This window comes from Cryptomeria japonica, chromosome 9, assembly GCF_030272615.1.
Source record: "Cryptomeria japonica chromosome 9, Sugi_1.0, whole genome shotgun sequence".
Lineage (NCBI taxonomy): Eukaryota > Viridiplantae > Streptophyta > Pinopsida > Cupressales > Cupressaceae > Cryptomeria > Cryptomeria japonica.
The window spans coordinates 750,237,839-750,259,823 of NC_081413.1; the positions used below are offsets into that span (position 1 = coordinate 750,237,839).

The following is a 21,985-nucleotide window of genomic DNA, read 5'->3' on the forward strand; positions in this document are numbered from 1 at the left end:
TTGCCACAAACTTCATCACATTGCAGTCCATGCTTCGGTGTAAGTCGGCCTTGAGATGTATAATTGTTGGTGAGGAGTGGTCTTCCTCATCCTATGTTGCCACCCCTGCAGGGAAAGATATGGCAGACTGCATTTTTTATCAGCGAGACTTTTGGATCCCTTGTGATGAGATAGTGAAGGTAAAGTTTTTATAAATTCTACAATTTAACTTTTTGTTTTATAACTTATTCATCATATCCTCTTATTTCCTCATTTTTTCTAAATTACACAATATTTTCAATTTTGCACTTTGTTAAGCCCTTGGTGGTTCTATTGCGAGTTGTGGATGGAGAAAAGCCCGCAATGGGCTACATATATGAGGGCATGGATAGGGCGAAGGAGGGCATCAAATCCGTCTATGGAGGAGATGAGAGCAAGTATGGTCCCATTTGGGAGATCATTGATAGGAGATGGCATCATTAGCTTCATAGGCCCATCCATGCAGCAACCTATTATCTGAATCCGACATTCCATTTTAGCCCTACTTTCAAGGCTAATTTGGAGGTCCTTAATGGGCTGTACTCAATCATGGAGAAGATGGCACCTGCTGGTTCTACTCAGACAGAGCTTATTCGAGAGCTACAGTTGTTCTCAAATGCACAAGGGGAGACCTTCTCTCATCCTATCGCCAAAGAAAGTAGGACAAATATGATGTCAAGTAAAAATAAATTGTAAGGCTTAATTTTACTTCATTGTATATTGTTAAATGAGTTTATGAGTGAGACTGATGTTATTTGTTTTTCTCATTTCAAACTCAGATAATTGGTGGAGCTTTTTTGGCCCAATGACACCAAATCTTTAGAAGTTGGCCATTCGCATCTTGAGCCAACCATGCAGCGCATCTGATTGTGAACGCAATTGGAGTATGTTTGAGCACATACACTCCAAGAGGCGCAATAGATTATCCGTGGAGAAGATGAATGATCTTGTCTATGTTCACTACAACCTTCGCCTGAGAATGAGAAAGAATGCATTAGCTGACATCTTTCCTATCATTCTAGATGAGGTTGATCCTAATGCAGAGTGGGCCACTAAGACAAATCTTGTGGCTGTCTTTAGTGATGATGACACTAATTGGATCGACCAAGTAGATATAGAGGCTGAGGCTGTAGCCATGGCAGAGGAGGAGCGGAGAGCACGAGCAGAGACAGGAGATTCAAAGGCAAATAGTGACACAGATGTTCTTGATTTTGGTGAGCATGGCATGGTGTCACGGGGAGCGGCTATGGTTGTCGAATCATCCAGAACCTACCTTAGACGCCTTCATAGGGGGTCAGGGCCAGAGGGTGCACACTCGTCTGAGCCATAGGCTTGTAGTTGTATTTACATTGGGTATTTGTATGGAACATTTGATGATGATCATATGATGACATGGATTTTTTATTGCATGAGTTTTTTAATATTGTATACATTTGACAATATTTATATATCTATGTTATTTCCTTCAACTACAATTTGCGTTTATGTTTATGTGATTGATGTATACTTCTGTATGTAATCAAAAGAGACGAGTTTGATGATGTTATTGTGTCTTTAAGGTGTGTTCAATAAAGGGTGCATGAAACAAGTTTTAAATCTTTAAAAATCTCTAAATTTCTTGAGTTTTTCACTTTCCCGAGTCCAGTCGAGTCTGACGCTGAGTCCCGAGTCCAAGTCCAAGTCGGCCTTGCCGAGTCTGAGCCGAGTCCAAGTCCCATTTCTTTGCTGCATAGAGAGGCTAGCAAGTGGGTAGTGGGTTGTGATATGTACCAGAGAGCTGGAAAACCACCAAAGTGGGACCTCGAGTCACTATTCACAGCTTCAGGAGCTTTTTGAGAGGTGGGACTTGGATTTCATTAGACCGTTAAAAATGAGTCAGACACATCCGATGTAAGTATATTGTGGTGGCAACGGAGTACCTCACAAAGTGGGCAAAGGGGAGAGCACTCCCTGACAATACTGCCCTCAGTACAGCAAAGTTCATCTATGAGCAGATGGTAACAAGGTTCGGCATCCCAATCCAGACTACAAGTGACAGGGGAGTATATTTTGTGGACAATGTCATCCAATTGATGATTACAGAATTTAAGATCTTTCATCACCTGTCAAGTTTGTACTACCTACGAGCCAATGATTAGGCCGATTTGACAAACAAAGTCTTGGTCTCCATAATATATGTCATGTGATGTGGAGAAAGAAGATTGGGAAGAAAGACTCCCAACAATACTATGGGCGTACCGCACGACATACAAAGTGACAATGGGACATAGTCCATTTCAACTAATGTATGGACAGGAGACAGTGGTTCCGATGAAGTACATGGCTACACATTGCCATCGAAAACTGCCTCAAAGATATGAAGAGCTTGAAGGACCATCTTCTTGCTCTTAATAAGTTGAATAAATGAAGAGTGATGGCATAGCGCACAACGAAGGCCGTGCAACGTCGATGAAAGTTATAGCATGACAAACACCTCTGGTAAATGAACTTCTAACCAAGACAATTAGTTTTAAAATATAACGGCCACAACAGACTCAAACCTGGGAAGTTTAAAGTTCTTTGGTTAGGACCATATAAAGTTCAGGAGGTTGGCCAGAACAAGGTGATCAAACTAGCAACTCTCGATGACAAGCCTATCTGCAATCCTGTGAATGGATCCAAACTTAAGATTTACTAGGAACGAATACCCATTGTAGCAATCAACATGTTGGGGTATGCCACCCAAGGTGACAAGACGATAAGAAGGGAGTTGACACCGAAAGAAGACCCGGTGATCAAAGAGCAACCATTTGCACCAGGAGAAGACTAGGTTGCACCCATAACGTGGATCAAGAAAACATTGAAAATAAAACAGGTTTAAGGCATTGTTGTGCCATGCATCTTCAAGAACTTGAAGAATGCTTATTTTGTTATGCCTATAATTTTGAAGAAGAGAAGAAACAAAAGGAGGTACAAGCTCAAAGGAAGTGGAACCAGAGGACTTGGAAGGGGAGATTGACTCGAAAGAATATGGGGAAATGCTAGGCCCACGCCTCTAGATGATTGTGAAACAAAACGACATGTTTATCGCCGAGCGGGGTGGATATAACAAGGATATCATCAAGCGCTACATTGAGGAAGGCAGGGATCCCCAATTCCTGCTAACCTCAGATTCACCCTAGCAAGTCATCTGCAACCTTGCAAGACCACCGGAAATCAACGGGGAGAACACAACCTAGTACCAACAATACAGGGGTTTATACGTTGACAGGAGATATAAGGTACTAGGCCCACACCCCTACTTGATAAAATTTTTGATCTAGAATATCTTGGGACGTCTTGCAAACATGATTGCTAGATCTTACATTTGTGTTGTTGTGGATAAGATTTGAAGCATTGCTATTGTGATTAATTAAGTTTTGAAAAGTAAAAGTTTGTTGTTATACTGATTCACCCCCTCCTCTCAATATAGCAAAGTGTTCTCACAGCCATCGACAAAGGAGTTGGCATAGTGCAGAAGACACTTGCAATAAAGGTGGCCACTTGCAACCATAGGTCTAAGGACTCACAATAAAGAAGAGTGAGTAATTGACCCACTTGCCATAAGAAGTTGCCACAATAGAGGAAAGGGTTGCTTGCAGCAACAAGGAGGTTCACCCATGGAGTAGGTAATTGTTGAATGCAAAAATAGGACGATTGTTGAAATGGATCAATGTATGATGCATAGTCAAAATGTAGCAATCCATTACTAGGCAGAAGCAGTACAGACTATTGTACACATTCTCAAAGGATGTCCTAGTAAGTCTTTATAGATTACTACTCCTAAAGAAGTTTGGATATGTCCTAAGCCTACTATTGATTATTTTTGTATTTTTGGGTGTGTTGCTTTTGCACTAGTTAAACAAAACAATGTAGATAAACTAGATGGAAAAAGTCAGAAATTCATGTTTGTTGGTTATAGTGAAAAATCAAAAGCATATCGCTTGATGTAATTACTAGAAAATTAGTTGTTAGTAGAGATGTAATTGTTCATGAAAAGACACCTTACTTTGCAAATGATGGTAAACCAATTGAGCTTCCAAACAATGAATTTCATGTCAAGAAAGAGTTTGTAAGTACAAATGATGATTCATCAAGTAGTCAACATTCAAAGTCTGAAGATGACAAGAAGGAGGATAGACCACATAGGTATATACAAAATCCTCTTTGGGATACAGTGTGTTCTTCTCCAAGTAAACCTGTTGACAATCAACAACAAATACCTAGAACTCGTCCAAAATGGTTTGATAAGACCATTAAAAAAAAAGATGAACAGAAAATTGCTCGAATGAGACAAGCTATGAAAAGGAAAGACAGAGTTGCAAAGTATGCAAATTTTGCCTCGGCCTCATAAGAGTTTGAACCAACCCGATTTGAAGAAACCTCTGGTAAACCAGAATACGAAGCTGCTATAAAAGCAAAATTTGATGCCTTGACAAAGAACAACACATGGAAGCTATGTGAATTGCCTCATGGCAAGAAGCCCATTTGTTACAAATGGGTGTACAAGGTGAAATACAAATCAAATGGGTTCATTGACAAGTTCAAACCTCAACTTGTTGCCAAAGGATATACACAGCAAGAAGGTATAAACTATGAGGAGACATTTGCTCCTACAGCCAAAATAGTATGTCTTCACCTTGTTTCTTCTCTTGTAGCTCAGTTTGGGTGGCCATTATACCAAATGGATGTCAAAAGAGCATTCTCGAATGGTGACTTAAATGAAGAAGTCTACATGGTCCAACCATAGGGGTTTCAAGTAGCAAGGAAGGAACATCTTGTTTGTAGGCTAATCAAGTCCTTGTATGAACTAAAGCAAGCTCCTAGAGCTTGGTATTTTAAGATTGACACTCATCTTATAAATTCCGGATTAAGATGTCCTTCAGATCCTAATCTCTATGTACAACTTTCTGGTGAGGGCATTGTTATTCTCATTGCATGTGGATGACCTAGTCATCATAGGTAGTGAAGGCCAGCTCCTTCAAAAAGTTAAGAATGATCTTTGTTTTGTATTTGAAATGATAGATCTTGGTCTCCTTCGTTATTGCCTAGGCATAGAGTTTTGGCACAGAAATTGTATGGTTTTCATTTCTCAAGCCAAGTATGCTGAAACACTTTTGGAGAAATTTTGGATGCTTGATCGTAATCCTCTTGCTACGCCTACGGAAGTTGGGTTGAAGTTGCCAACCCATTTAGATTCCTCTCAGACCATTTACAGACTACCGGTAGGTAGTTTGATCTATCCTACTACTACCAAGCCAAACCTGTGTTTTGTAGTTAGATATCTATCTCGATTCATGTACATTCCAAAGACAAAACACTGTTTGCAGCAAAACGAATTTTGAAATATATCAAAGGTATCCCTGACTTTGGTATATTGTATCAGCACACAAAGGAATTTCACTTGAGCAGACAGATGCAGATTGGGCAAGTTCCATTGATGATCATAGATCAACTACCAAATATGTGTTCTCACTTGCATCTAGAGCTATTTCTTGGCATACAAAATTACAACATACTGTTGCATTATCATCTACAGAAGCAAAATATAAAGTGGCATATAGTGTAGGCTGTGAAGTTGTTTGGTTATGTCAAGTTCTTTATGATCTTCACATAGATCGACATGAGCTAACACCTATTCTTTGTGACAATCAGAGTGTTCTCAAGCTGGTTAAACATCTAATTTATCATGCCCGCACTAAACATATCGAAATTCATCATCATTATGTCCGGCAGCTTACAGCCCACAATGCAACCTGTCTTCGATATTGTCCAGCCGTGAACAACTTGCTGACATAATGACAAAACTGCTCAGTCGATTCAAATTTGTAAAATTTAGGGGTAAGTTAGGGATTCGCTCAAGTCTTGTTAGTTTGTACTATGAGAGAGCTATGTCCACACTCATCAAAGAAGTGATTATGTGAGTTCATGATTATGTGTGTTCAAATTGTTGTAATGACAAAACCTATTAGGTTTGTCATTAAGGGAGGGTGTTGGTATATTTGTTAAAGTCAACATAGTTTGTTATAGGTTTGTTAGTAATGTGTGGACTATCATTATGCCAAAAGCATATTACACTCACATAATGGATGCAAAAAAGTTCGTTAATAAAAACTAGAAGCATTTGTTTGTGACACTTAAATGTATGAAAAACAAAAAATATATATTTTATTTAATTTCTCCTCTCAACTACCACTCACTCTTAGTTTAAATAATCAATCAATTTAATCTATCTCCATCATGCAATCAATTAACTTCATAATTATCTCAATCTAATATTATAATAATAATATAATGATATGATAAAATAATAATAATGTAGTCTTAATAGATTTTTTTGCTTTGGTCAAGAGTTTAATAGAAATATAAAAATATAATAATATTTGAATAATTTAATATTAACTACAATATCATAATATAATAATTAATATAATTTAATATTAATTACAATATAATAATATAATAATTTTTTTAGTAGAATAATGAACAAATATGATATATTTTGACATACTTTACCTGCAGTCCTCTAAAGATAGGTATGCTAGTAACATATTAGTTGTACGTGTAGTTCGCAAACTTGGACTCAAAGAGTACTTGGCAAGCCCAAAATTTTCAACTCAACAAAAACTCGGTAAAAACTCGGCAACTTAGACTATAAAAATTAAAATCTCTTAAAGAAACATTTTTTTTTTGTTAAATTCAATTACAAAATGTATTAATTTAAAAATTGGCATCTTAAAAGAGAAAATGCATGGTTTTATAGCAAAAAAAACATGTGAAAAAATGCATATTAATTAGCATTTTACCTATATCGACATTTTTACCCATGTTTTTTTGTGTCTATAAAAGCGTGAGTTAAACTTGTGAAAACTCGCGCAGCAAAAAAAATAGAGTACTCGGCAAATCAGAGAGTACTCATAGAGTTTGCAAACTATGGTTGTACGTAAATATGTTTGTTGAGTTGTTAAAAAAAACTTATATTTTTAGAGGACTTATTTCCTCTAAAATAGGATTTGAGAATCCTATAAATATGTAAGTCATTTGATTGAATGATAACATATATTTTAGTTTGTGTGCTCTCAAACATAATAGACACAAGAGCACCTAAATGGCCTCGTTTTTATGTGGTACATGTCTATGTACTAAAAAAGGCAAAGGGAAGGGCACACATGATGCCATTCACCATGATGACATAGATTTGTATTTAGATTGAATCATTGATTATGTGGAGCCCGTCTTTTTTGCAGATGAGATCATTGATATTGAAAGCAAAGCAACAGAATAGGCAGCATATGTAGTGACACAATAGGAAGCAAAAAGCATGGCCGAGGTGTCAATTGGATCTTCATCAGATGTGCCTCCCCATGATATGTCTGAGGAGGGACATCTAATGAAGGCACTACAAAGGCACCCACACAACCACTTAGAAATTTCAAAAGTTTCTTAAATAATAGTACAGATTTGTAATTAATGATCATACAACAATGTGATGTGTGATGAACTTCTCTTTTAGTTTTCATCTATAAAGGAATGAAAAACTACTTATCAGTTCTCTAAATTCATGTTTATGCGTGTTTTTTAAGATACTGAAAATAAAATGTGTCTTTTTTCATGTTTGGAAATTTTGCTAAGTTGAAGTCAAATATGGGCCTGTCATGTTTTACCCAGGTCACAAGTTTTTTTGAAGTATGGGTAAAACAGTGTTTCATTTCAAAGGTATATGATTTGGCCCAAAATATAGCAGGAAGTAGCAAGTTTTGTTAAAAACTACAAATTGTGTTGCACTAGCAAATCTAAGACAAGCTACGTATTTGCCTCTTCCTATCCCCACAAGACCATTGGAAAGTATTTTCTATGCACATTATAAGAGGATTGCCTATAACTAGACATGGACATGATTATTTATTTATGGTAATTGATAGATTCGGTATAATGTGAATTCTAACACCATGCAAAAAGACTTATAACAAGTAAAGAAGCTGCTGAAATGTTCTTTTCTCATGTATGGGTGCACTTTAGGCTTACCAATTCTATTGGGAAAATTTTGGTCCACTTTGTCGAGTATGATGGATACAAGGTTCAAAAACATTACTGTGGCCCAAGCCCTTGGCGCAATACATAAGGGTATACAACAGTGTCTTAAAACTTGGGATTAGTCACAGATGTACATTCATCACTTCTATAATAGGGTGATTCATTCATCTATAAATCAGTTGCCATTTGACGCATGCTAGGGGTATTTGCACTAAAGTCCACTTGATATAGCTTTCGGTAAGAAAATGAAACAAGTATGACAAGATAATGGAGTGGCTAAAGCTTCAAAATTTATTGAAACAATTAGACAATTCCAACTCAAAATGAAAGAGAAATTACAAAGAATTCTCAAAAATCGCATAAGCATAGACACAATCAACATATAACAGAGAATAAATTAAAGGTAGAAGATGATAACTATTCTGCAAGATTGTTTCTGTTTGTGCTCTCTATATTCATATCTCTTAAGCAATTTCATTTGTTTTAAGCAAGCAGAAGAAATATTTTTTTGTGAATTCTAAATTCTATAAGGATCAACTGTGCAGGTACCTGATTGAATCAATTATCGTCATAGAGAGTTTTGACTGATTAAGGATCAGGTCAAAATGACGAAATCAGTGGCTGTTCATAACTGAAAATTCTGCACCTAACATCTTAACCACCTTTAATACTACTGGTATAGGCCAATTTACTCTAGTAACACTGTTGTGAGTTAAACAGAATCATGACAATAATGATGAAACGAAATCTTCAAATCTTCAAATTTAAAGCTGAAATGGAAATTGGAAAGCAATGTGAACTGAACATCAATAAACTGTTTTCTTAGAAGAGACTTGCAGTAATAAACAATAAAGAGAGTACAATAAGTCTTACCGAGAGTAGGTTATTTGTGTGTATAGAACTTTATTGTACTTTTTGAAAAGCAATTTCAGACAGTACATATAATTAAAAAAACGTTCTGAGAGTTATGAACAGCCAACTCAGCTCTAAAACCTGCAAGGCTGTATAAACAACTCTGCATATGCTCAGAGTAGATTTTTAGCCAATAAACAACCTTCTAAAACAGATTCCCCAAAAGCCTCTCAACTTTCCTACAAGTGTGTTAAAAAAATCTATCATCCATGCTTTTTCCTTCTAAAGAAATCATGGCATTGCAATTGGTGCAATAGGGCACAAGCTTCAATAATGCCAGATTATCACAACGCTTAGCTTGTGCCAGTAGCCTATAGAATCATGGATAAGTTTAATCGCAGCAATCAAAGAAGTATGATTAGGTAGCATTTTGGCCCCAAGCTGCAAAAATACTTCCAATATAGATTTATAGCATGACAAAATGAACTTCACAAAGCCATAAAAAACACTCATACCATCAATATTCATTTCTCCATATTAGTGGTGTACATAATACCTTGGGAATCCAATCAGAGCAACACGACCATGGCCATATTTGGAGACTTCAAAACCATCACCACCTCCACTAGTACCCTGTTGCATTATTGATTGAAATTTTGATAAACACGATAATCAAAACATATTTTTATCAAAGATAGGTGTTGAAAATGTAAAAAGTGTCACCAACCTCAATAACATGTGATAAGTAATCAACTAATATTGTACATTGAACCGACAGAAAGAAATCATATAAGAGAAGAGTTCACACACAACAAACTACTAATTGGGCAGAATTGAAATTCATACAGATTTCAAATACACTACAGAAAATTAATTTTCCATTATTTCTGTAAATATCATGCTTGCAACATATTAGTTATAAAAAAACAGAAATCTGCAAACAAATAATACCAGCCATATGCTAACTGGGATTTCTGTCCAAATAAAGAGATTGGGATAGCACAAAATTACATCTCAAGTTCTCTTGGCCATTTATTCTCTCTGTGACAGGAATAAACAATGCAAACAAACTTAAGATGGATTTACTCAATATCTGTATATGGAAGAGACCCTATAATAAGAAAACCTCACAAGAGCATACAAAAACTTCAACAGTCTGTTAAAAAAGAAATTCTGCCAATGACCTAGGTTATAGCAAGGACTGTTTCCAAATTTTCACACAAAAAAAGCAATTTTTTTTCAACCAAAAAAAGGGCAAATTTAATTGGTATTGCTATTCCCTATAAATCATTGCTGACATGCAATACATGCCAAGTAATGCCACAACCCAAGATAGATAGACGTGATCTTTGGTTAGTCCAAAGCCAACAAAGGTTTCTTACCATAAGAAGAACCAGAATGGTACTAGAAAAGTCAAGATTCCACCCACAGCCAACAAGGCAGAGATTTACAAAAATAATTCTAGGAAACTAGGGAGCTTGTGCAAGCTAGCAGCCAGACAACATAAGGCACTCCACAAACAAGCAAATTCTATAATAAGTGCTACTATATCTTTTACCAAGTTAAAATTTTATCAATTATAATAACCTTATTTACTCAACATCGATAATCATGCACAAAAGAAGAACACAATAACACAGATATTTACATGGAAACCCTTAAATCTGATCACTAATCTGGTATAATCTTGTTCTTAGATCTGCACTAAAAACGTTTAACAAGTCTGCTCTAACTTGTTTCATATATTTGCACTATGTTCCTCTTTAGAAATCTGTCTTTGTATGACAAAATATTTATCTTGCTCTTCTCATAAAAATCTTATTGCATTTAAATGACTTGACATTTCTTTCCACGTTTGCCCTCCTTCAAACCTGCATATTCCTCTTTTCAAATCTGCATGTATAAACTCGCATATGTGCTGGAGTATATCTCTTTTTTTTTTTCACTCTAATCTCACTCATCTCCTTTTGTACTACTCCAATATACCTCTTTACAAAGAGAGGTAAGAGGTAATCCTTCACAAGTCTGCAATATTTTTCATATTTATTTCTCCTCTGCTGTAATAAATCAGAATGATATATCTTTTCTTCACACTTACCTCTCTTCATATTTCATAAACTTCATTTATATCTTTATGTCCAAATGAAAATATGTATCTCTTTGAAAAGAGACATTCATTAGAAGAGACTTTACCTTTGTTAACAAGATCTTTATGTTTTAATGTATTTTCAAAAGTCATCTCAAAGATAATCGCAGCTTTTGAAAACTAATTTGTTTATCCTCAAAACCTATCATATATCCTTTTAAATAAAGTTTACTTCATGAACCCAAGCGCTGCCTTAACACGTTTCCCTTGCAAATAGTAATCGCTGCTTCTTTGTTTGCTCCTTTTTGCACTTATTAACACTCTTTAATCTCTTCCGCTGACTTTTTATTTGTCTCCTATGACTTCTTGTTTTATTCTTCTTTTATCCTATTTGTTGCCTTTCATTTGCCTTTGTTTATTAATACAAATCGCTACTCTTGATAATTCATATTCTTCTTAATTACATATAATTCCTATTTATGAATAAGCACCTCCTCTATTCATGAACCCAAGCGCTGCCTTAACACGTTTCCCTTGCAAATAGTAATCACTGCTTCTTTGTTTGCTCCTTTTTGCACTTATTAACACTCTTTAATCTCTTCCGCTGACTTTTTATTTGTCTCTCATGACTTCTTGTTTTATTCTTCTTTTATCCTATTTGTTGCCTTTCATTTGCCTTTGTTTATTAATACAAATCGCTACTCTTAATAATTCATATTCTTCTTAATTACATATAATTCCTATTTATGAATAAGCACCTCCTCTATAAATTGCTGTCCACTTTTGTCATTTTCTGTTTTTTGTCGTTTTATCTTTTTTGTCTTATCTGTTTTTTCTTGTCTTGTGTGTTTTCTTTTGAAAGCATATCAACAAATTGAATGCGTATATAAATCACTCTCCTAAGACTTTGTTATTTATCTTAATCATTGTCATTAATTGTTGTTTGTTACATTTAATTCCCATATTGTACTTAATGATCGTTTGTTGCCTTCCTTTAACATGCGTCACTGCCATAATGAGAATTGACCACCTTCAAAACAAGTTTCCCAACATTGACTTCAAAAAGGTAGTCAGTCTAAAAGACAATTAGATTATTTAATTCCTCCAATACAAAATCAATAATATAGATGCAATGTTGTGTGAAGTCAACCATCCTATTGATATGGATTATATGGATGCAATGCTACATGAAGTCAACCATCCTATTGATGTGGATTATACTTTAACAACGATCTCCTTCTTGCCCACATTTGACATAGATTTCATTTGAAATCAATGATAATGATGGCAATTATTTTGTCTATCAATCTTCACTTTATGAACTCTCTGTCATCATTGACAATCAATCCAACAACTTCTCTTAAACACTTTGAGAGCAATGACAACTTCCAATTGTCTATATACCTTTGACATCAATTACAAGACTTCCAACAATCTCCCCCTTTGTAATTGATGGCAACGTAATTCTTTCTTTGTTCTCTAACTCTCCCCCATTTTATATCTCTCCCCCTTTGACATCAATGGCAAAGAGATGTTATGAAACATCTATCCACAAATGAATCACGGGAAACATATAATCATATTCTTTAATACTTACATTCAATGTAATAGATGAAGCAAGGAATAAGGAGCGTGGAGCATGGAATGGACTTTTCCACCAAATCAAGAGGACTTCACAAGGATTGCTCTACAAGGATGGCAAGGAGTGAAGATGCAAGTGCAAAAGATAATGCAAGCTCAAGGAATTACAACATCGAAGTTTCACATTTCAGCAAGAGAAGGAACTCAACAATATGGAGGATTGCTCAATTAAGAAAAAACAAGCTCAAGGACTTCAAAGAGGATGCACATGTAAGAATGAAAGACTTCACAACCTCAATAATGCAACATGCAACATGCAAGAGACAACGGGAGCAATAAAGGTTTGAGTTCTAATTGCTCTACAAGGAAAGATATTACATTAACCTTGGATTTCCCTTGGAAATCGAAGATCAACATGAGAACTCTACATCAAGGAAATTTCACAACAAGGTCTACATTCCAAGGCGAAGAAGTATTTTAGGATTCCAAAAGTAAAGAATGGAAATCTGAGAAGAAGAACATCACAAAAGAAGGAAAATTCCCAAATGTGAAGATGGAAAAGTGAAAAGGAAGAATGATCAAGGAGGAAAGATAGTTTCAGAAGAGTTGAGCAAAGTTAGAAACTTGATCATCAAGATGATGCAATTTGGGAATATGAACCATCACAATCGGTCAAGCAATTGGAAATGTTGAGTATCAAGAGATATTGCTCGAAATACAAGGACTTCTTTGTGATGAAGGAGAAACTTTACAAGATATGCATGCTAATGTGGAACCTAATCATTCTCAACCAACCAAATAATTCCAAGTCGAGACATCCAAGTTCAATGTACCCGACTCATCAACAATTACACATGTTGAGGCCATTAAATTCAATGTACCTAACCTTATTTCTTATTGATCCACATTCAAAAGCGAGATATGTCCAAAGCAATGTAATTTTCTCATTGGTCGAGAAGGAGTTAGTTGTAACACACCCTAATTAGGGTTTTGTTCAAATCTTGGCCATTGATCCATTGATTCTAAATCAATCGTGGCCCTTCAATTGTAATTAAGATGTCTATAAAAGGCTTTGCCTTTTCATTTGTAAGGGTTAATAGTTAATACTCAAATAATAGTTCATAATTAGCAAGTAGAATTAGAGTAGGAGGAGGAAGCTAGAGAATATTGCCAAAGCCATGTTGGAATAAACATATGATTTTCGTTCAAGATATGGTGGATTCTTCTGTGTTATTTCCACATGTTGCATGGTTTCTTGTTATTTATTAGTTAGTTAAAGTTCATTGATCTTGATGGAGAAATGCGATGATATGTGATGAATTCCTTGGTTCATGCTTTTAGTGGTTTGTTGATTGTAAGCTACAGTGTAAAGTAAGCCTGAGCCTAATTATTGTTGCAATAGTCTGATTGTGAATGTTCATTTGGATTGCGCTAGCATTGGGTATTTGAATGGATGTTTGCAATATGAAAATCATTTACTACCTTTGGAGATCGCATTAGTTTTGTGTAGTTGTTGTTATCATGGCGAAGCAAAGTTTGGTTTGAGGAATTTGTCTATCCGAGCATCATCTATTATTATCATTGTCCTTAGGATTAGCATAGATTCTCTAAACCCTTTCCTTTTTTATTTTTCTTTGTTTAAGTAAGTTAGTTTTGAAAGCTCCAGCTATGATTCAAAAGCGCCAGTCCCTTTGTGATACCAGCATATCACATCATTTCATTGAGACTATCCATTTGCATGTCAAGACTTGACTAAAGAAACCTTGGGGTTGTCTTACATGATCACATTGTATAGCATATAGGGTTTCCTTGTTCAAGAGAGGATAGAATAATTAGTATTTTATTTTGTGTTCACAATGTCATAAAAAACACATCAACACAACCCCTCATTCAATTTGTGAGCACTAACTCCCACAACTCAATAAGTAGACACCAACCTACTAGAGAGACACCAATATCTCCTTCAGGAACAACCAACTTCCAAAACAATGTTCCACCTTGAATGTTGCTTCTTCAACGGATGATGCACAATTCAATATTTTCAACTCATATACGATATACCTGATCAAAAAATGCCTTAAATCTGATTACTAATCTGTTATAATCTTGTTCTTAGATCTGCAGTAAAAATGTTTCAAAAGTCTGCTCTAACTTATTTCATAATTCTGCACTATGTTCCTCTTTACGAATCTGTCTTTGTGTGACAAAATATTTATCTTGCTCTTCTCATCAAAATCCTCTTGCTTTTAAGTGACATGACATTTATTTCCAAATTTGCCCTCCTTCAAATCTGAATATTCCTCTTTTCAAATCTGCATGTATAAACCCATATGTATGCCCAGTATATCTCATTTATTTATTTCACTCCAGTCTCACTCATCTCTTTCAAAAGCCCTCTCTTAATAATTCATAAACTTTATTCATACATCTTTATGTCCAAATGAAAAGATATCTCTTTCAAAAGAGACATTACCTTTGTTAACAAAATCTTTATGTTTTTATTTATTTTCAAAAGTCATCTCAAAGATAATCGCTGCCTGTGTAAAAATAATTAGTTAATCCTTTTAAATAGAGTTTACTTCATGAGCTCAAGTGCTGCCTTAGTACATTTCCCTCGTAAATAGTAATTGCTGCTTCTTCGTTTGCTCCTCTTTGCACTTTTTAACACTCTTTTATCTCTTCCGATGACTTTTTGTTTTATTCTTATTTTGTCCTATTTGTTGATTTTCATTTGTCTTTGTTTATTACTACAAATTAATAATCCTTACTCTTCTTAATTACATATATTTGTTGTTTATTGGAAAAGACACAGCCAATACTAAGAGGGGGGGGGTAAATCAGTATTGGAGAATTTTAAAAACTCTAACAGAACTTGAACCCACTCGAAAAGTTCTCGTGGGGGGGGGTGTTAAGCATATCGACAGACACAGAAATTTTCTCGTTGAAAACCCTTTCGGGTAAAAAACCACGGCACAAAAAACTATTAAATATCTTAAAGTGGGCACCAACCCAGATTACAAAAACATCAAGAAGGCACCAACCCTCTACTCAACACCAACTAAGAATGATCACTAAACAAGAACTTTTGAGAGCACCAACTCTCTTACAAGCAAATATTTTTGAAGATAAAACTTGCAACTCCTTCAATACAATACTCGGAAAAAGGATTTAACACTGCTAGGCTCTTCTTGAACATTTTGAATGTCTCAGTATGATAGTAACATGGTTTCATTCAGCAACACTGTAGACACTAACTTGTCCTTATTCAACTGTAACAACACATAAGGCAAACTCCATTATAAATTCAGAGTAGGATTTTGAGAAAAGAAAACCTTTCAGCATTACAATACTGTTGTGCTTATTCAACGCACAGACACAGAAAAATATATCTTTTGTGTCTGCTCTACATCTCAATCACCCCTGAAATCCACAAACCATAAAAAAATATATCCTTGTTCAGAAATATATATCTCAAATCGGAAGAATAGCTTGTATTTTCAGTTACAGCACATCTAAAAATAATAATCACTCATCCATGCGACCCAACTCCAGTACCCTTGACGCATGCAGTCAATCCCCAAAAAAAAATTCTGTCAAAAACAACTTTCAACAAAAAAAAGCCATACATATTCTTCTTTATTTTTGGTATCGAAAATCTCCACCTCATGAAGTAATTAAATGGTCCGACTTATTAAAAAGCTTCTGTCAAATGTGTTCCACCACAACCCAGCCGCACACGGTGAAATGATTGCAAGTCATAAACTCCCCTAAAATATTTGAATATGAAACAAATTCGAATTCAAAATAAAACCGATGAATTTAGACTTAAACGCATATACACATATGCCTAAAACAGTAGGCACGATATCTGTCATAATAAATAAATTCGTTCCACCATACAGCAATATTCAGCTTAAAAAAAAACGACCCTGCAAAGAAACTAATTATCATCAGCAAAATCTCGGACCACTATCATCCATTCTCCAAGCGATATCTGAAAATACGTTATATATCTTAATTGACCAGGCCGCCAACACTCCGTATTAAGAAATATTAACACTCAACCACGTATGCTAAAAATGGTCAAAGGATATTCAAATAGTTCACACATAGCTGATGATGTGTCACAAAAGAAAATGATGTGGCACAAAAAATTTAATGTCCAGCCATGCTTGGAAAATACTCTTAAAAAAAATCTTAAGGAAAAGTCTGGTCCCACCAAAATGATATCAGTGGCTGGAAAATATTCACAAAAAAAAACTTTTAAGGAAAAATTTGGTCCCACCATGGTCCCACCAAAATGATATCGCTGGCTGGAAAATATTAACAAAAAACTTAAAGGAAAAATTTGGTCCCACCAAAATGATATGGCATAATAGGCTGAAGTGGCATTAAGTTGATTGCTGACCAAAACAAATAAGTTGTTGCTAACCAAAACAAATAAGCACACAGGCAGCTCAACCTGCTCAAACAACCAAGTAGATAAGAAGCTTAACCGAACAATCAGTAACCAAACTTTGACATCAATAACAAGAAAAAAATCAGCAATCTCCCTCTTTTTCTTCATTGATGGCAACACAACCTTCATCTGGAATCCAAGGGATAAAACTTCTTCATTTCTCCACCTGAAGTCCTGCTACCCCTTTGACATCAATGACTGATACAAAGCTGCAAACTGATAAAAACCAATGAATAAACCTGCACAAACTGAACTGGAGCATAAGATCATAGAATGGATGCTCCCCCTATGCAATACACCCCTTCAAAAATGGAGTGAAACCACTCCAAGCTGCTGTCTTAACCTTTCAAAGGTGTCCCAGGGCAAGGGCTTTGTAAAAACATCTGCAAGTTGATCCTTAGTAGAAACATATTCAAGCTTCACTTGTTGATCACTAACTTGTTCACGCAAAAAGTGATATTTAATTGGAATGTGCTTGGTTCTAGAGTGTAAAACTGGATTTTTAGATATGCTAATAACACTCATGTTATCATATAGAATAGGAATTGGCTGATTAAAATCTACCTTGAAGTCTTGCAATGTTTACTTCATCCAAAGAACTTGTGTACAGCAGGACACTGCTGCTATATGTTCAGCTTCAGCGGTTGAAAGAGAAACTAAAGCTTGTTTTTTATTATGCCAGGAAACCGAACACTTACCAAGAAAGAAGGCACCTCCGCTTGTGCTCTTCTGGTCATCAACTGAGCCACCCCAATCTGCATCTGTGTATGTTGTAAGCAAGAAGTCATTTCCACTTGGATACCAAAGACCATACTCCATTGTACCTTTGAGGTACTGTTGTGACCATTTCACACATCGCCCCATCGCAAATGGGGACCCCCTCTTCTGCTTGTCTTTCGCTCGTTTTCGCTTTCGTTTTTAGGATTTTGTTAGTTAGTTAGTCGTCTGGATTTAGGGTCAAGCCTTAGGGTTTTAAATTTTGTCTTTTCAGGCCAGAATCCAGTCGTTTTTGAGAGCTTTTTGAGCTTCCTTTTCTAGGATGCAAATTTTGAATGCAATGAATTCGCCAAAATGGTCTAATTTTCAATTAGAATGTTAATGCAGAGCTTTAATTTGTCTAAGTGTTGAAAGTGAAATGTGAATTTTTGTCCGATTGAATATTTTGACCAAATTTTGACCTTTTTTGATTTTTATCCTGGGCATTGGAATTGATTTGTTTTCGCCTCGTGAAGTGTTAAAATGTGAAAAATCATGTTATTTTGGCCTGTAGGAGCAAAATCGCTCCTGTCCCTCAGTGAAGGACGGGAGCTCATTTTCAAATATCTCATCATCCCTGCAGAGTCCAGACAAATTTCAAGTTGGAAGTGATGGAGAACGGCGATATCTTTCCATTGAATATAAATTGAAGATTTTTATGAGCACAGAAATGCCTCTAGGAGGAAAATCGCTCCTGTCCCTCAGTGAAGGACTGGAGCTACAAATTCAATTTCGCCTTGTCCTTGCAAGATTTCGAAGACTTAACAATTTGAAGGGGTCCAAATGAAGATGCTTTACCAAATGAATATAATTTGAAATGCTAAAATGAAGGAGAATAACCCAGAATGCAAAGTTCGCTCCTGTCCCTCTCCAAGGGACCAGGGCGAGGTACCTTGTAGCTCCCGTCCCTCTCCCAGGGACCAGAGCGATTTCCTTCATTAGGCAAGATCCGAGCTAAAATCAAGGCAAGTTTACGTTCAAAGATAAGGGAAAACATGAGATGGACGCATTGAATACAAATTGAAGATTTTTTAGACGTCCACTAGGGTCCTAAATGTCTAGTTCGCTCTTGTCCCTCAGGAAGGGACCAGAGCGATTTTTGATATAAATGATTTTCTTGCAAAGTTACAGATGATGTTAAGGCATGAACGAATGGAGTGAAGAAAGACGAATACGTTGAATATAGACTTGGAACCTGACAAAGTGAGATAAAGGCTACAAAAGGAGGATCGCTCCTATCCCTCTCCAAGGGACCAGGGCGATACAATGGTGATGTTACTTCCTATGCAAGTTCAAGGTCGATCCAAGTCAAGACAAGGTGGCGAGGGACATTTCAAGGCGTCTTTAGCAAGCACAAACATTAAAAGGTCGTCACAATGATGAAATTCGCATCCTAGGACATAGATCGCTCCTGTCCCTCTCCAAGGGACCAGGGCGATGTTAGATGCATTGGTCATTTTGTGCAAGATTTACGTAAGAACAAGATTTCATAAGGTAATGCATGGTCCAAGGCATCGTTTGAAGACAATTCGCAAGAGTGTTGAACGTCCAAACATTGCCAATCAAGGTGAAAAGCTCCCATCGCTCCTGTCCTTTGGACAAGGACCAGGGCGATCTTATCAAAGGCCCTCATATTCCTTCGAGGTCAAAGCAAGGCGAGGTTAGGTAAGGTGAAGGACGACGTTTGAAGGACATCACAACGAAGATCAAGGTTTAAAGTTGACAAGGTCAAGGAGAAAACATGGATCGCTCTTGTCCCTCTCCAAGGGACAAGGGCGATGATCCCTTTAATACGCCCAAAACTTCATGCGAGCAAATGGAATAAGCGCAAAAGACACGAACAAAGGATGTTATTCGCCAACAATAAAAGATCGAAGTTAAAAGATGCAAGATGGACGTGGAAACAAGAAGATCGCTCCTGTCCTTTGGACAAGGACCAGGGCGATGTACACTCAAAAGGCACTTAAGCACACATGCAAGATGATCAAATGCGAAGAACCTATCAAGATGATCGATTTTTAACGTGGAGATGAAGGAGTTGATCGTGAAAAAATGCAAAATCAGGACAAAAATGTTGAATCGCTCCTGTCCCTCTCCAAGGGACCAGACCGATGAGGTACGTCCCTTTGTCTTCCAATTTTGGCGCCAAATAAACAAATTTAAATTTCCTTAAATGCTAAATCGATTAAAAAATTGAAAATCCATTTTTATTTAGCATTTAATATGGCGTTATCTTTTATTAATTATTTTTGCCTTTATTAAAAAATCGAAATTTGCAAACGCAAGGCATTAATAATTAATTAATTAATTAATAAAAATCGATTTAGAGCGCTCAATTAAGCAAGTCGGCCTTGTTATTTTATTGAAAAGCATTTAAAAAAATGTTTTTTATATCTAAGTCGGCCTAAGGGGTGAAAGGATGAGTGCGCTATATATGAAGGGTGAGAGATTTCATTTTTACATAATCATTTTTACCTTTCTTCATGTGAATTGAGGAGAAGTGAAGATAGTGCGAATATTATCGAAGGTGGCGTAGACACTCCAAGGGTGGTGCGAAGTGTGATTGTGGTGTGGTGCGAATTCAAACCAAAGGTGGCGCTTAGTTATCAAAAGGTGGTGCGAATTTGAAGATCACACCAAATGCGAACTTGAGGATACATTGAGGCGAATTTGCTAAAGACTTGGAGGATTTGTTTGAGCGATTTGTCAAGGGCGAATTTGAAGATCATTTAAGACCACACCAAAGGCGATAATTGAAGATCACGTTCTCTCCAGAGGTGGCGAAGTCGATTTTGAGGAGACCACATTGAAGACTATTTTACTCCTCCAATTTTCCCTAGGCGATCTTTTCCTTTTTGCATTTTAGAGTTAGCTCTCTATCGAGGTATGGCGATTTTAATTATTATTGCTTTATTCATTCATCGTCATATTTCAAATTTTGAAATTTTGAATTTTGAATCTCTTAGCTCAATCGTTGTTTTTTTAGGAAATGATAACTCTAGAGACTTATCATGACGTTTCCTAAAACTTTTCTCTCTTATTTACATTATTCATTGCAAAATCTAGTTCTTATAATGAAATGTTGTGTAGGTATGGCGACCCCAAAGGCGGGAGCATCCACCAACCGCTCAACTCTCATGAAAGAAGATCAGAAGACCGAAGAGGTGGAGACCAAGATCGTGTCGAAGTGGAGCAACATTGGAGATACCAACTTGGGGAACTTTAGCACGAAGAAGTTCCGAGAGGTCCCTTACATCGGCAAGCCATCACCTGTCGCCCGGAGAATAATAGAGAGTGGCATCATTAAGGCGGCCGGTTTTCCTCCAGCTATTCAGTGCCACGAGTTGATGATCGAGTGTGCCCGTCACTACAATCCACAGTCCAGGACAATTGTGTCCAATGAGGGAAACACTTTGGCGTACCTTTCAGAGGAAGCCATAAGTGAAGCTTTCCATCTTCCAGAGCACAGGGACATGATATACAAGAGCATTGAAGGAGCCAAATCAATGTACGATGATGATCCAGATGCTTGCCTAAGCATAATTAACAAGAACTGGCTACTCAAGAGTCGTCCCCGTCTAAGCAAGGTACCGAACACACCGCATCGGATTGATTTCCAGGAGGAATACAGAGATTTGATTACTATGCTCAACAGAGTTACAGGAGCACCTCATGCCTTCTATTTTGAGAAGTGGATGTTTTACTTCATCCAGGTGATTGTTCAAGGAAAGGGTACGATACATTGGGCTAGAATAATTAGCCATTGCTTGGACGTACAGTTGAGGAGACTCAGGGCTACTAAGTCCTTCCACATGAGTTCATACGTCATCTATGCCTTAATCAGGAGTGTTGAGTACGCAGGACTACCTCACAGAGGAGTGATTGGAAGAGGACCCGGCGAGGTCAGAGCTTGTGAATCCTATACCTACTTGCATCATCCGCCAGGAAAAAACTACAAGTTAGTCAATGATACTTTCACGATGAACATCACAAGGACGTTGCAAGGTGGAATTCACAACAGATTATCTCAAGATGCCCAGGAGTTCATCAAGAGGTACGGTGCTTGGTTCATTCAGTTTCCCAAGTTCACTTACATTAGAGTGCATGGATGTCCTTTACCTCCATACATGTTGCCGAGGTACCCGACAGACAGAATTGTGTTACTTGAAGTAACAAGGCAG

The 21,985-nt window shown here is 36.6% G+C and overlaps 1 protein-coding gene across 2 annotated transcripts in view; it reads right to left on the bottom strand.

The window, feature by feature from the left end:
- LOC131064647 (developmentally-regulated G-protein 1) overlaps positions 1 to 21,985 on the bottom strand; it is a 178,399-nt gene that overhangs the window by 103,270 nt on the left and 53,144 nt on the right. For both annotated transcript variants that reach the window (XM_057998866.2, XM_057998867.2), the window contains exon 4: positions 9,479 to 9,555. In XM_057998866.2, the coding sequence (XP_057854849.1) occupies positions 9,479 to 9,555 (77 nt within the window). The remainder of the gene's footprint in view (positions 1 to 9,478; positions 9,556 to 21,985) is intronic.